This window comes from Orycteropus afer, unplaced genomic scaffold, assembly GCF_000298275.1.
Source record: "Orycteropus afer afer isolate SDZICR_OR568_19922 unplaced genomic scaffold, OryAfe1.0 scaffold00585, whole genome shotgun sequence".
Lineage (NCBI taxonomy): Eukaryota > Metazoa > Chordata > Mammalia > Tubulidentata > Orycteropodidae > Orycteropus > Orycteropus afer.
The window spans coordinates 1,117,733-1,134,966 of NW_006922172.1; the positions used below are offsets into that span (position 1 = coordinate 1,117,733).

Below are 17,234 nucleotides of genomic sequence, written 5' to 3' on the forward strand. Positions count from 1 at the left end.
CTAGGGGCAATTTTTAATTTTTATGTGCTTCCAAAGACTTCTCCAAAAGAGTCAAAAGAGAACCTACAGATTGGGAAAAAATATTTGGCAATGACATATCTGACAATGGACTTATCTCTAGAATTTACAGAAAACTCCAACACCTCAATAACAAAAAGACAAACAATCCAATTAAAAAATGGGCAGAAGACATGAATAGGCACTTCACCAAGGAGGACATTCAAGTGACCAACAAACATATGAAGAAATGCTCATGATCATTAACTATTAGAGAGATGCAAATCAAAACAACAGTGAGATATCATCATGCTCCAGCACTAGTAGCAAAGTCCAAAAAGGCAGAAAACAACAAATGCTGGTGAGATTGTGGAGAGACTGGGACTCTCATACACTGGTGGGACTGTAAAATGGTACAACCATTGTGGAAAGCAGTATGGCGATTCCTTCAAAAGTTGGAATTAGAAATACCATTTGACCCAGCCGTTCCATTACTAGGTTCACCCTAAAGAAGTGAGAGCCATGACAAGAACAGATATATGTACACCCATGTTCATCGCAGCACTATTTACAATAGCCTAAAGATGGAAACAACCTAGGTGTTCATCAACTGAGGAATAACCAAACTATGATACATATACACAATGGAATACTATGCAACCCTAAAGAATAACCTAGAATCTGCAAAACACCACATATAGTGGATGAACTTGGAGGACATTATGCTGAGTGAAATAAGTTAATCACAAAAGGACAAATATAGTATTAGTCAGTTATTGTAAAAGTCTAGGAAAGGTTTATCTACGGAAGGAAATTTTCTTTGTTGGTTACCAGGGGTGGGAGGGTTGGGGAGGGAACACTGTTAGATAGATAGAGATAAGTATTGATTTGTGTGAAGAGAAGGGATATGTACCAAATGTGAGTGATCAACATGGTGGCACTGAGGAAGAGAAAGACATAGATAGATAGGTACATGGGAGGTACAGACAACAAAGATGAACTCTTTTGCACATACAGTATTGCTTGAAGTTGTCAGAGAAGGCAAACATGGGTATTTGGGTGGATAGATGGGTGGACAAATGGAGGGACAGGCTGAATAATTAGGTATGTCTATGAAGTGGGGAGTGTACCCAAGAACATGTATAGGGTTGGCAGACAATGGTCCTTTAAGTTTATGTGTATGATCTGAATTCCCAGGTGTATAGTAGATCTGACAAGAGGGAAGGTTGTAGCCACTGCGTGGTCACAGCCAGATACCCAGAGGGACCGAGTAGTTGAACCTGTGGGCTCGGGACTATAGTCACAGGGGACATCAAGCTCAATTGGCATAACATATTACACAAAATATTGTTCCACCTCCTACTTTGGTGAGTAGTGACTGGGATCTTAAAAGCTTCCAAGCTGCCATCTAGATGCAACGATGGGTCTCTCCTTGTTCAGAGAAAAGAAGAAAACCAAAAATTCATGGCAACAATCAGTCCTAGCACCTAGTACACCATCTGATCTGCAGCCTGTATGACTATGAGACCAGAAGAACTAGATGGTGCCTGGCTACCAATGTAAACCATTTGGAAGGGGATCTATAATAGGAGATCCTGTATAGAGAGAGAGAACAGTGTGGAACAAAACTCAAAATCATTTGGAGAAAAAAAAGGGGGGGGACCAGGTTTGCTGGTCCGATAGAGCCTGGTGGAACCACTGAGACTATGGCCCCTAGCTGCGCTTCAGGTCTGGAATTGAACCCACACCTGTGGCTTCCAGCTAAGCAAAAGATAGGCATATGACTTGAACATTTACCTGAGGAAGATACACTCCTTGGAGAGAACAATCATGGGAGAAAGAACGGCTGCTTATGCACAAGGAGACAGCTCAGGGGCAAGAAGGCAAGGAAGGAGAGACACAGGGAAGAGGTAATTATCAGGAAGAAGTGGGAGGGGAGCTGTTGCACTGCGGTAAATTGTGGTCAATGTCATGAGACAAAGTGTATGCGGACTGCTGTATGGAAAGTGAATTTGCTCTGCAAATTTTCACCCAAATCACAATTAAAAAAAAAAAAAAAAAGATACAACTTGTTTGATAAATCAAAATGGTGGTGTACTGCCTAAGGCATTTGACTGCTAACCAGAAGGCTGGCAGTTCAAACCCACCAGTCACTCCTCAGAAGAAAGGTTGGACAATCTACTTCTGTAGTGATACCACCTCAGAAACCCAAAGAGGGGTCGCCGTGAGTTGGATCTGACTCAACAGCAGTGAGTTTGGTTTTGGTTTCAGTTTGGAAGCATGAAAATACGCTTGAAAAATATGCTAATAATGCACTCAACATTAGGGTTTTCTCCCCACACCATCAAATTGGCAACCATTAAAAAAGACTAGTAATTAATATAGATATGAATGTGAGGAAATGAGCATAGTTGTGGAGAGTGCAAAATAGTTTTAACCTTTTTGGAGGGAAAGTCAGCAGTACCTATCAAAACTTAAAATGCAAATATCCTTTGACTCAAAACATTTCAATTCTGGGACACTATCATACAGAAATCCCTACCTAGCTAAAAAAGTGTTTATATTTTTTTTTTCCTCTGTTTTGTTTTTTGCTAGAAAAAACAGAAAATAGATTTGAGATCCTACACAAAATAAAGCCCTGAATGATAGTGTCCTACTAGTCTGAAGGAGTCCTGGGTGGAGCAAACAGTTAAGCACTCAACTTACTAGTTGAAAGGCTGGTGGTTCTAACCCATTCAGAGGTACCTCAGAAGATAGGCTTGGTGACCTGCCTCTGAAAGGTTACAGCCTTGAAAACCCTATGGAGCACTTCTACTTTGCACACCTGGGGTCTCCACAAGTTGTAACTGACTCCAAGGGAACTAACAACAATTAGTCTGAAAGATTAACTTCTAAAAACATTTAAATTTTACTGATGGAGATATTTATATTATATTTATGGCAACAGATGTTAATTAACTTTGTTTCCCACATCATTTGGCCAGAAAGCTATATATCAAAGAAGACCCCAAGCTGTAAAAGGACACTCACCGAACTGAATCTAAAACCAACAGAGTGAATGTTAACGTTGCCGTAAATGCCCAGAGTGTCGATCTTCTCCAGGCTAATCCTGTGGGCATAGAGCAGTGTGTGTTTTCCATTTACAGCCACCTAGACAGATAAAAAAGACAACCATGCCCGCCCCACCCCCCAAAAAAAAAACAAGTAATTATTTTCCAAATTAGAATCTGATTCCTTGGATTTAACTTTATGCCTTTTCCCCCAGATGTCCACGTTACATCTACAACCAAATATAGACTGAAAGAAACCACAATATCATCAATGTTTCTTAATTTCTGTTGAGTTCCTGATCTGATAAGATACCACAGACCCTCACCTAGGCAAGTATATGCATTATGAATGCATATAAGGATGTATATGTTTAAGTGTGCAAATATATGAGCATCACAGGGTTCAAAGGGCACACAGAAATCACAGATGTGCTAGAGACCTATGATTCAAGGTTAAAGATCTGCCCTGCAAACTTACAAACAGACTTCCCTGAGGACCACATTGTAAGCAACTATAAGAGAAATGGCCTACCACACTATAAATGCTCAATAAATGTATGGAGAATCTGCAGAATGAATGAACTGGGCAAGTTACCCAACTTATTTGAGATGTATTTTCCTTATTTGCAAATAGAAAAATCTCTTCTTCAAAGTGCTACTTATATAGGTTTCCTAGTGTGTGACACAGACTAAATATTTAGTATATTTAGTTCCTTTTCCTTTCCTCCCTAATTCCAGGTACTCTGATGGCACAGTGGTTAAAAAATTTGGTTGCTAAACAAAAGGTAAGCAGTTTGAACCCACCAGCCATTCCGTGGAAAAAAGATAAGGCAGTCTGTTTCTGCAAAGATTTACAACTTTGGAACCCTATGGGGCAGTTCCATTCTGTACCCTCAGATGGAGAGTTTTGACTCTAATTGGTACAAATCTCTAGTTCTGGGAAAGGTCTATAGACTTGTGGCAAAATGGTTGTAAGACTCCAAGACAAATTCAGTTCTATACATACTTTCTAGGTATAAAATGTGTGATGACCTTACTACACAATGGATTTCTAAGATCCCCTCTGGGTGTAAAATCTCACGAGTCTAAAGAGCTACCTTGTGACAGAAATGGACTTTACAGAATCCTTTTGACTTCTATACTGGGATTTCCCATCCTTTTGTTAGTTCTGGATTCTCCACACATGCTTTGGGTAATGGTAGTTAAAATTCATTATCACCTAACTAATATAAAACTAAAAAACCAAACCCACTGCCATCGAATCAGTTCCAACTCATGGCCACCCACACTGGGTTTCTGAGGCATAAATATTTACAGAAGTAGACTAACCAGGCCTCCTTCTGCAGAATGGCTGTTGGGTCTGAACCAACCAACCTTCTGTTTAGCAGTCAAATGCCTCAGACTCTGTGCCACTAGAGCTCCTTTAATGGTGTGCCAAGTCAGAATAAAACTCAGCTCTACTAGAAGAAATAGGCTCTAATTAAAAAGGACTGGTCACACTGACCTGTATTCCCAAATGGCAACACAGAGCAGCTGTGCTCTTTCATACATTTAGGTCTCTACCTGGCCTTTACTTTAGAGAAAAATCACAAAGCCATACAATTTCTCTGGATTTAATAAATGTAAGGGTGAGGTCATAGTGTGAAAATCTTCCCTGTAAGCTTACTCTCACTAATGAGGATTCAATATGTCATTCTCCAAAACCAACCTGAAATTTGTCCTTCAGCACCATGATCACAATTTCAAAAGACTTTTCCTTTTGAAAAGGCATTTCATAGGTGATGACTTCCCGTCCCCATTTTTCATTGATCAACGTATTGCAAACAATGCAGTTGGCCCTTTTAAAACGTGGATTGAGATGAAAGGCCACATCAGCTCGAGGTTTCATGCTGCTGCCACATTGTAAGTCTACCTGGAATCTGAGAGGAAAGAAATGTGGGCCATGTGAGTGTTCACAAGGGAGAGGCTGAAAATGCTAAGTCTTGTTTGATCTTTTCCCACACAGATGCTCCACAAGGCTGTTACAAGACTTAAATGCATTCTTGTGATGAGCTTGGTACTGTGCCAGACACAAAGGTCACCATGGCAAGCGAGGCAAAACTTGGAACATCAAAGATTCGCCTCAACACCTCCTGCAGTGCTTCTTTTCATGCATCAACAAGTCAAGTGTCTTCCCGCTATTTCTCTGAGTGTGGGAGGGCTCTTGCCCTGGCTCTTCCATGCTCTTCTTTCAGCTCACTGCATGCACTTGTGTGGGGCTGGACCAAGGTATGGGTCTGTGGATCACAAGACACCAAACTGGCTATAACACCCTGACCTTCTCAGCACCAGCCTAAAACAGAAAACACTTAATAAACAGTTTCATGCAAGCCAGTAAAACATGCTCTGAAAAATATTACTTTTTATCTTCCACAAACCCAAAATACACACAGTACTGAACAAACAGAAAATTCTACTTAGAGAAAAAGTAGGTTGGGTTATACTCTTGCCTTTATAAGAAACTCAGTGATCTAATGAATATTTTGTACTTATTGTCTTTCTATGAGTAATTATTTTCCAATCTAGTTTGAATATACCTCCCTGACACAGCATGAATCACAGCACAGTGGTAAATTGTGTGGATGTCAAGAGGCAACACAAGATGGCCCAAGCAAGACTGCCAACCCACAAAGCCAATCTGGGACAAAATTATGACATACAAAAAGTCTGCCTTTAGGCTCTCCTGCATCTGTATAAATTTGTCTCTGTCTTCCAGAGCTTACTTACTAGTACATCAATTCACAAAGGACCTTCAATGAAAACAAATCTCAGATTTTTGCCTATTAAGTTGATAAATTAAGGACTGGTGTTTTTCAAAAGTCACAAAAATGGCAACTATTTTCTGATGAGTCCATCTGGAGCAGCTGTTAATATTCCTATCACATTATATGGCATCAAAACATCAGCTATTGAGGTAACTACAGGGACTCCTGCAGATAAGGCTAAGCAAGCAGGAAAATTCAAACTAAGTGACACATGGGCTTATCTCTTGTTCATTCACCCTTGTAGCCTAAATATATAGATTACCTATTCTCCCCTTCACCATATCTTCCCAGAATAAGAAATTCTATTTTCTTGTCTCCCTTGCAATCAGGCATGCTCATGTGGTTCAGCTTGAAATTAATCTTAAAAGTCAACTGACATTTGCTTTTTGTACACACACACACATACACACACATGCACACACATGCACTGCCCAAAACACAGGTATGATGAACTGGAGTTCTAGCTTCCGAGGATTATGAGAATGAAGACCTTGTGCTAGGGACAGCATAGAGTGAGCCAGAAGAGGCCTACCTCTCTAATGACTTTATGCAGAGGCCTTGAAAAAACTTTTCTACTTTAGACTTCATTTTCACAAGACAGAAATAGAAGTCTATCTTAATTAAACCACTATTATTTGGAGGTAGGTCACATAAAGCTGAACTCAACTCTAACTGATACAGCCCACTCTAGCATTTTGTACCCAAAGCAAGCTGGAACTATATTCTGTCTTTGTCCTCTGACCACAATTCTCTTCTTTATCTAGATATCTAACTCTTTATATTTAAATCAGACTTACAACAATAAAATTAAAAATCCAAATCACCGTTTTAGTTATCTCTTTCAATCTCCCCAGCACCTTGACCAGGACTGCTAATGAAAGCAAAATCAGGCCTAAAGTTGTCAAAATAGTCTTTCCTATATTTTTTTGTTGTAGTTGTTAATCCAAAATTACAAAAAGACAGTTTGGTCACGTTCTTTTCTCATTTAACACAATGACTTTACCTGTCTGAATCACCAGGAACATGCCCACGTATTACAATCAAAGTCCCAGCCTCCAATTGCTCAGGAATGGTGCCAACGTAGGGGATAACCTACAAAGGAAAATTATTTTTAACAAATAATCATTCATATAAACAAAATTAATGACTAAGAAATTACAGCCATACTCAGTTATCAATAGAGAATGACTAAATTTTTAAAGGCTGCACATAAATCTGTTTAGAAGCCAGCATTTCCCAAACAGTCTTCACTATTCAAATAGCTACAGGAAACAATATGGCAAGGTTATCTGCAATATCTACAAATCATTCTGAGTTCTCTAGAAAAAGACATAAGATAAATACTATTAACAGTACTTCGTATTTGGCTATGGGTTTTGTGAAATAAAACTTTTGTAATATGATAATTTTGACAACAGAAAAAACAACTTTTTGCAATGCCATGCCTCCCCATCCCTTTTTCCTATAATTCCATTGACAATCTCCAAAGAAGCCTCAAGACCACCTTAGGCCCTAAGCCAATGCTGACAAAAGATTATGATATATATTCACTGCCTCTAGAAGGGCTCCAAATGATGTCACACTCTCCCATATGAGAATAGGATGCCTAATCTCTTCCAACTTCCACATTGCAATGCTAACCACACTGTTAGAAATGCAAAAGAGAATTGCATGCTCTTAAGGATGAACTTCAGCCACTCCTTGGAAGGAAGGTTGGGCAGTCCTACTTCCGTAGTGATACTGCCTCAGAAACCCAAGGAGGGGTCGCTATGAGTCGGGGCTGACTCGATGGCAAATAACAACAACAAGAAGGATGAACTCCAGGTCCTGTGGATCTTTCAAGACATGAAATCTACTTGCCTTGTGCTGGTCCTACTGGCAGACTTAGGCTCTGGCAGGTTTCCTTGCCCAGTATTCAGTGCACTGTCAGATCTCACCACTCCCCTGCCCCAGAGATGTCTCACTGTCCTCCTGTCGAGTGGCTGGGGACCTGTGCAATGTGGCTGCATCTCCTGCACCACAACCATCTCCCTCCTCCACTCTGAAGCATCTGACTAGCACATACAACCAGATATCATTATGCCAAGCTCAACCAAGTTATATGCTAAACCTATCCAGGGTAGCTCTAATTGACAAAAACACAAGAAATAAAACAAGAAAGCCCATGTAAGAGCAGTAGCAAGCTTGTGGCTCATATACTGCAAGTCTTGTCTCAAGTCCGATCTCCTGGGCAGACTGAGTTAGCCCCTCTTAGGACCCCTCAAGCACTTCATAACTTGTTTGTTCACATATATCTCTCCCTACTGTGATCTCTGTGGAGCAGCTCTGGATCATGTTTACATCCCAGGCCAAAGGACAACATTCATTCACTAGATATAAGATAAATGAATGAGCCTTCACCAGCCTGCAACTGGGTGCTGGCAGGTCTTACCCATGAGAGTAAGCAGGGGCAATTAAGCAGCTACTAGGCAGTGAGGTGAGGCAATAAGCTCTCTATTGTTTTAAACATTCAGATGAGAAATGAAGAAAGCCAATTACCTATTTGGTGTCATGGTAATTACTGAGAGCAGGGTGGGTGGGGATAAGCAAAGCCGGCATCAGATCAGAAAAGGAAAAACACAACTGACTATTGATTGTGCTACAGCTCTAGGTCAGAGCAGCTGGTTTGTATGTGTAGGGAATGTTGGAAGACAACACATCCACACCTGTGATGCACATCTGATCTTTGGAGCCACACTTGATTCCAAGAATATGTAGCAGTATCTGTCAAAGTATAAACCTTGCAATAATATGAAAACAGCTTTTGCCAGATCAAAATTTATATATATTAAAATTATATTTATATATAGAATGTTTAATACTAGAAAAATGTTAGTGACAGATCAGTGAAAAAGTAACATACAAAAGTTACATATGGTAGGATGTCAACTAATAATAAACATTATAAATATAGAAACAAACCAAAAAGGTTGCAATAGTCTTCTTATTTTAATTTTCTTCTTCATACAGTTTCTTAGGAGCTCTGGTAGCGCAGTGCCTAAGGCACTTGACTGCTAACCAGAAGGCTGGAGGTTCAAACCCACCAGCCACTCCTCGGAAGGAAGGTTGGGCAATCTACTTCCATAGTGATAACTGCCTTGGAAATCCAAGGAAGGGTTGCTATGAGTCGGGTCCGACTCAATGGCACACAACAACATACAGTTTTTTAATTTTCAGAGTTCCATAATAAGTGTTTGTTTTTTAAAAGCACAAAAATGTAGACGCTCTGGTGGCATAGTGCCTAAGGCATTTGACTGCTAACCAGAAGGCTGGCGGTTCAAACCCACCAGCCACTCCTCAGAAGGAAGGTCAGGCAATCTACTTTTGCAGTGATACCACCTCAGAAACCCCAGGAGAGGTCGCTATGAGTCAGATCCGACTCCATGGCAGTGAATTTGGTTTGCGTTTGGGTTATTTTAGAGTTGGAAAGAGTTTTAACTCCAAACAATCTATTATCATCACTAACAATAAGTTGGTTACAACTGTTATGAAGTTATTCTAGTCTGAGAAATAAGTATGCTGAGAATTTTGGCTATTTGCTGTTTTAGTTGTCTGGATTACAAAAGTACTATCTACTTAGGAAAACACTGTAAGTCACAGCTTGTAATACTCAACTTTCTTGGATCATCCCTGTAGCTCACCATGACTATTCGCTCCTATGAAAAAGGAAAAGGTTTTTTTTCTAGGCAACTGCAAGCTAGAGTCTTTAAAACACCATAAATAATTACTAATTTCTGTAAAAGTTTAGAATACAGGTATTATCACACTGGAGATAGTATCATGTTTAAGCCACTGTTTGGTGTTATTTGCTGGAAAAAACATTATAGCTGATTTATATAGTTTTGCCTTTTTAATTATTTATAGGGAGCTCTGGTGGCGTAGTGCCTAGGCATTTGACCTCTAACCAGAAGGCTGACAGTGCAAATCCACCAGCCACTCCTCAGTAGGAAGACGGGGCAATCTACTTCCGTAGAGATACTGCCTCGGAAACCCAAGAAGGGGTCACTATGAGTCGTAATCAACTCCATGGCGGTGAATGCCTGCTATGTGCAGGCTAGAAGTTAGACTCAAGTTACAAGCTTGAGACTCCTGTTCCTCAGAAGCTTGTAAGATAGTTGGGGAGAAGTCATATCTCTGTGAAAAGATGATGAGTGGAAATGTGGCATTCTGTTTGGCTGTCCAAAATCTGAATCTTTTTCTGTAGTGGGTGGAATAATTCTCCCACCCTCCCAAAATTCGTGTGCACCTAGAACCTAAGCATGTAACCTTATTTGGAAATAGTGTCTTTGCAGATATAAAAAGTTAGGGATTTTGTGATACAACATCCTGGATTTAGAGTGGGCCCTAAAACCAATGATTGGTGACCTTATAAGATGAGGGCAAATAGACACATGGGAAAAGGTGGCTGTTTTGGTTACCTGGTGTCACACTGACAGGAATATACCACAAATAGGATGGCCCTAACAAACAAGAGTTTATTCTTACAATCTGGAGCCCTTAAGTGCAAGTTCAAAGTGCCAGGCTCTAGTGGCTGGGTGAAAGGCCCTCAACCTTGGGCTTCAGTTCTGCCTCCTGCTCCAGGCTCACTGAAGCTAGAGGCTTTTCTTCACTCAGCTACTGGCTGCTGAAGCTGACAAGCCCAAGGTTGACAAGTAACAAGGCACAGTCCTGATTTTACCAAACCACACAGCAGGCCATTAATTCAAGGCCATTAAAAGTCCCAAGACTGGCAGAGCATGGCAGACTGCTGAACAATGACTCAGCTACATGCAGGGTTCAAGCATGCCATAAACTAGAGACCATCATTCCCAGAGCTGCTTCTTAGATACGGGAAGCTGCTACTCAGCTGTCTGTGGTAGATCCTACCATGGAGTTGATTACCAGTCTCATCATGGGAATAACTACTACCAGCTGCCCAGCTACTCAACCAGGCCCAGCCAAGTTGACACTCAACCTTAACTACCACAGCAACCATCTGAAGACAAAGGTAGATATCGGAGTAATGTACTCCCAAGCTAAGGAATGCCAGGAGCCACCAGGAGCTGAAAGAGACAAGGAAGAATTTGCCACTAGAGAGCCTCAGGAGAACTGTGGCCCTGCCAACAACTTAATTTTAAACTTCTGCCTCCATAATTGAAAAAGAATAAATTCCTGTTATTTTAAGTCATGAACTTTGTGGCACTTTGTTATGGCAATCCTGGGAAATTAGTACATCTTTTATATCTGGACAATCCTCTATATTATAAAGATTACATTATATCTAAATTATCCTTTTCCCAGTCTCCTTTGCAGTTAGGGCAAGGGCACATATGATTAAAGTCTGTCCATCACAACTCTTATCTTAAACTTTAAATTAGACAAGAAGCCAGAATGCTGCAGTATTCACTCTGGCAAGAGGGCAGCAGCTACATTCAGGGTCAGAGGGTGCTGGTGGTATTGGCAGTGCAGAAAGTACTGTGTCCAACATGCAACAGATGCTGTTTCACGATTTTGAGGGTTATCAGTGGTTGTGTAGTCTCTAAGCCTGGTTCTTCAATCCTTGTAGATGCCAAGAAATACTCAGTATCTTTAATAAATTCCTTTTCTGCTTATATTGGACAGATTTGGTTTCCGTTGCTTGCAATAAAGAATCGTGTTAGCTCAAATATCTATCAAAATAGGGAAGTACATAAGTGTCAAATAAATGCATCAGGAAAATGTGATAAAGATCTAAATGAAGTAGCCAAAGAAAGGATATAAAGGAGGTGTGATTTTGACTTGGGTAGACTATAGTTAGGCAGAAAGAAAGGGGAAGCCACTTCAGGTGAAAATGTATGTTTACAGAAGCCTAAAAACAAGAAAAGAAAACATCATTCCAGGAGATGTAAGTTGTAAGGGAAAAGGTGAAAAAAGTGGGGTCGGGTCAGATTTTGGAATGACATAATGAAAATGGTGTTTAGGAACAATAGTCCACTGCACGTCCGGGGTCATCTCGGACTAATTCCAACAAGTCTGGCATAAAGTGGTAAGGACATGATTGAGGGTGGTGGCAGTGGGAAAGAGAGACAGATACAAGAGATCTTTCAAAGGAAATTGTCTACATAGGGCCATCAACTAAAATGGTGAAACGAAGAAGGAAACTAGACTTTAGAAAGAAGATGATGAGTTTGGTTTCTAACACTTTTAAAGGGTTGGCTAGACACCTAAGAGTAAATATACTGAAAGGAGTATTAAAGATTCAAGATCATATCTTAGAAGAATGGCCTGAAATCATATCTGAAAGTCACACTTGGGACAATCAGTAAATATCAAAGTCAATAAAAAAATTGAGAGAGCAAAAAGTCAGGGGGCAAAGACTCAGTGGTTGCTGAAATTACCGTGTGCAGAGCAGAATTAACATAGCAGCCTTGCTTACAAGGTTGGCTCTCAGCTGTATCTGGGATCTTAGGTTTCAGGAAGATGCCCACCATCCTAACTGATTAATGTGGCTCCCTGGGCCTAAGCCAAATGTGTGCTTTCCCTTTGAGTTTGGGATTTTTGATACATGCAAGGCAGAGACTAGTCCCTCAAAATATCCCTGGGCACTGAATGTCTAATGAGCATACCTGGCAGACAACATTTCACATGTGTTGTCACAGCTTGCTACTGGTGGAAATAAACCCATCATAGGTGACACCACTAAAAGAGGACCCTTGGAACGTTGGACCTGGTTTTCTTAGACTTTACCACACGTGCCATTTCCCTTCGGTGATGTTCCCCTGTATTGTTTCATTATAAAAATCACACTTGTGACTATGACTAAATACTGTGAGTCCTCTTAGCAGAACCTGGGGTGGTTCTTGGATCCCCAATATAGCGGGTAAAAGAGAGAAGGATCAGTCAGAACAGGTTAGTAAAACCACTGATTGTAGCTGGGGAGTGGAACTGAGTGCCCAAGTGGAAGGAATTTTCATGGTTCACTGAAACGCTTAAGAAGTACTATTTGGATTTTTTTTTTTTTTTAACTTTGTATTTTGATTTAGGTGAAATTTTACAAAGCAGATGTGTTCTATATTCAAAAAAGCAATGAATCCCCTCTTACAGGAGGTTTTCTGGCAGAGTGTGGTGTCCCTGGCATTTACTGCTGAAGAGCTTTTAAACACTTGGTGTAGCAGAGTAGAGACCAGGGCATGGGGCAGCCTGTCCTGTGGAAGTGGATAGGAGCCTGTCTTCAGGAGGCCAAGAGGGAGGCTGTTCTCTGGGGGTGTGCACAGCAGAAAGAAGGGCTGTGCTTGAATAGCTAAGAGGAGCTGAGAGAGCCATTATGCACTGAAGAAAGGAGATGTGCTCTCCACTTCCAGGGAGCCTTCCAGACTTTGCCTACATGCTTTCTGACCCCGATCCTGAGTTGTAACCCATTGATCCTGATCCTGAATTGTACCTGTTAACTTTCCTAAAAAATACTTCATAATTGTGAATATGGTCTGTGAGTTCTGTGTGGGCACTGAAATGAATCACTGAACACAGTAGAGAGGTAGAGTGCTGTGGAAGGGGCAGCAGTGTCAGAATTGGTAAACGGATGGAGGGTAGAGATATGTCTGACCTTCACCTCATAGGAAATTAGCTATAGGGTTGATCTTGATTCTCTCTCCTCCCCTTGAAGTTAGATGAGATCTGATGTCCACATGCCATTTTTACAAATGTTAGCAATCTGTATATTACCTTGGAGTAACGACCATGTCAAACTATAAACAATAATAAGACATACAGGTAGACACTAAGCTGCCAAACAACAGATTTCATTTCTGGTATGAAGTTAAGATATTGTCCCCAAATTATTCACTGAATCTGAATGGAAAGAAAAGGGAGCATGACTTTTTTAAGTCTTGGGATTTTATCAAATGGACTACTCAAATACATATACTAAATAAGAAAAAATATATAGGCCAGTCAAACAATTTACTTTATCCTCTCGAATATAACAGAGATATATAAACAGAGTTGATCAGTAGTGTGAACCAAAACTTTAATCAATGATATAAAAAACAAAAGGTGACAGTTCTAGGTCTTCATGATGCTTAATAAATATATAAGTATACAGTAGAAACTCAATAAACACTTCCTCATTGTTTGAATAGATCACTGACAAAACAACTACTGTTGTTTGTTGTTATGTGACCTTGAGTTGGACCTGACTCATAGCGACCCCCAAACAAAACTAGGATGCAAGAAAACAGTTTTAAGTCTAGCTTGTAAAACATTATAACGGATTGACTTAAAATATTTATGTTACCTGCTGCTTCATTTTTATCTTTTGAACAAAATAGGAGACTATAACTTCAGCACAATATGGGCACTCAATTCTATAAATATTTAATAAGTGAAATGTAAAAACAGATCAAAATGTTACATTTGTCATTCAGTTCAGTCTTTCTACTTCTACCATTTTTTTGCTTGTGAGAACTGACAGGAAAACAAGGAAGCTTTAGAAATTTGTTATTTACCAAAAATATTTATCTCAAAAACTTGTTATCATAAACTACCCTCAGAACAAAAATGAATCTACTTTGGAACCCTGAATGTATCTATTGCTCTAAGGAAGCATTACTTCTCCAGAGCTCCATCAGGAAATGAAAGTCTACTTATTTTTGTTTCAATCTACTATTGGGGTGCTAACCACAGAAATTACAAGAATCAGCAGTATGCTATTATCAAAATATACAAAGATTTTAATATTTAAAACTGTTTTCTAAATAACATTCAGGAAAGGTGTCTATGCATGAAGGCAGAACTGACCAGCATAATTTAACCATACATCCATCCTCCTGGCAGGCAGTGCCCCCCCCACCTTTTAAAAACAAACAAAAAAAACTTTGCAGAAAGTCAGTCTATAACCTTGAGATGTTTTTAACTCTGAGTTGTACAGGATCCATTTTTAACCATTGCACTGACTTCAAATTCTGTTAAGTTTTCCTTTTTTAACCAACTACCATTGAAGAGGATTTCTTCTAACACTGATTTTGCCTGATGTGGAACTTGTACCTTACCCTTGTATTACATTAACATTTAGGGAAAAAAGAACTATAGCTATAAACTAAATAATAAAAAAGGTTAACCCTTCCATCCCCACACAAGCAAAACTGGTTTAGGGCCTCACTTCAAAGATTCTCACTCTTCTAATTGCCCAAGCATGTCCAAGTTGTTTACCAAAAAAAGCAGCTGTCTTATTTTACTCAGCACTAAGCTTCAGTTAAGTAGAAAACTAGATGTTTCTAAAGATTCTCATCACAACATAAAACTACAAGTTATTTACTACCAGGGTATATACTGAAATATCTAGTAATTACAGTCATTCAAGGGTTCTTGGAGCAGCCTAGGACCTGGTTGTTGTTGTTGTCATGTGCCGTCGAGTCAAACCCGACTCATAGCGACCCCTCCTTGGGTTTCTGAGGCAGTATCACTACGGAAGTAGGATTGCCCAACTTTCCTTCCGAGGAGTGGCTGGTGGGTTTGAAACGCCAGCCGTCTGGTTAGCAGGCAAGTGTCTTAGCCACTATGCTACCAGAGCTCCCTAAGACCTGGTTAAGACCCTAGTTTCTCTTATACTCCATCCCACCACTAGCTTTTGACATTTTACCTGCTGCCTAAGGCATCTGACTGCTAACCAGAAGGCTGGTGGTTCAAACCCACCAGCCACTCCTCGGAAGGAAGGTTGGGCAATATACTTCTGTAGTGATACTACCTCAGAAACCCAAAGAGGGGTTGCTATGAGTCGGGTTCGACTTAACGGCAGGGTGTTTGGGTTTTTTTGTGAAAGTACCAAGCAGTGAAAGGCAAAGGGAAAGCTTAAATATTAACTTCTGATAGTCAGTTCTAATTAAATTTTAAAAAGAAAAGAAAGGAAAACTCGCCAAGAAATCTACTTTTCTTTGAAAACTGTTTGATTATCTGAAGATAATCTGAGCCTTCTCTTTCCCACTCTTATGCCAAAAGCTGGCATTCCCTCCTCTACTCTGCTCATGACTCTCGTCATCTCTTATTGTAATTGTGTCCTTTTCCTCCAGCAGACAAGCACAAGGGCCATATCTATTTCTTACTCATCACCCAGCCAAGTCCCTATCACACAGTAAGTACTTTATATATATTAACTGAATTTTATTTTTGCTCCCTCATAGTCACTATGGATAATTACTACTCAATTGGATTTGTACTCAATCCTGCCACGGGTAAAAAGTAATTTTATGGGAACTCAGTTACCGGGTTATAGATGACATTTTGTAGGTTGTTTAAGGACAACATCATTCTTTTCCACTTTATTGTTGACTGAGTATCTTCGATATGTGATCTGTGATTTTAAATGCGTTTCACTTAAGACTTCCCCAATTGAAATTGAAGTACCTTTCCTGTGCAATAGCAAAATAGAGAGAAAGAAAAATAACCATGAACAGTTTTTCTTCATAACTACTTTTTAATTTAAATTATAAATTATGTTATTGATAATTACCAAATAACACGATGCTATTAAAGTCAAAGATCTCACCCCAATTCTTACACACTAAATAATTTTGCAGTGTGAGTGCAAGAAATAGTTATTTAACAACATATCAACAAAATGTATTATATATATATATATATTTAAAAAGTAAAATAACTCGCTTTTTCCTCCTTTCCAGTTATCACTGAGTCAATTCTGATGCATGGCAACTCCATATGTGTCAAAGCAGAACTGATCTCCATAGGGTTTTCTTAGCTGTGACCTACCTACTGGAAGCAGATCACCAGGCCTTTCTTCCAATGTGCCTCTGGGTGAATTCAAATTGCAACTTTTTGGTTAGTAGCCCAGTGTTTAACCAGCAGGGACTCAAAGTAAAATAACTGTAAATACTAACCAAACAGTTGTGTATAATTTTCAGAGGTATTCATTTAACTTCTCTTTTGTGGTCTGTAAAATGGTAATATTACTATTCACCTTATAGGTCTGTTTTGAAGATTAAATGAGTTAAAAAAAAGAGAAAAGAAATCAGTGGAATAGTAAATGCTATAAAATAGCTGTTACTGTTTATAGAAAGGATTGGTCAACCTCTTCCAAATTATACAACTCAAGGTAAAAAAAAATCCAATCCCCTGAGTACTAGTAAGACACATTTTTTGCTGTTGCTAAAGAGGAAACATCAGCTAAATTTTTAAAGATAAAAGCATGCATCCGTTCTCCGGGGAAAATGTAATGGCATTAAGCAGAAATAAAGGAGAAATGAAACTAAAGCTTTCTCCATTCTACTTTCAGAAATTCTGCTATTATACTGTACAGCCATCGCACTGGCCAAATTTATTGCTCTGTCTATAAAGGAGAAAATTCCAACTCTTCTGGGTTGTAACCTTAATCTGT

The 17,234-nt window shown here is 39.6% G+C and overlaps 1 protein-coding gene across 1 annotated transcript in view; it reads right to left on the reverse strand.

Moving 5' to 3' along the window:
* Positions 1 to 16,150, reverse strand: part of LGALS8 (galectin 8) — a 64,581-nt gene extending 48,431 nt beyond the window's left edge. Inside the window, exons 1-4 of the mRNA XM_007956232.1 lie at positions 16,106 to 16,150; positions 6,855 to 6,943; positions 4,756 to 4,966; positions 3,028 to 3,147 (exon numbers count right to left, since the gene is read on the reverse strand). Coding sequence (XP_007954423.1) covers positions 3,028 to 3,147; positions 4,756 to 4,966; positions 6,855 to 6,943; positions 16,106 to 16,150 — 465 coding nt within the window. The remainder of the gene's footprint in view (positions 1 to 3,027; positions 3,148 to 4,755; positions 4,967 to 6,854; positions 6,944 to 16,105) is intronic.
* Between the last annotated feature and the right edge of the window lie 1,084 nt (positions 16,151 to 17,234).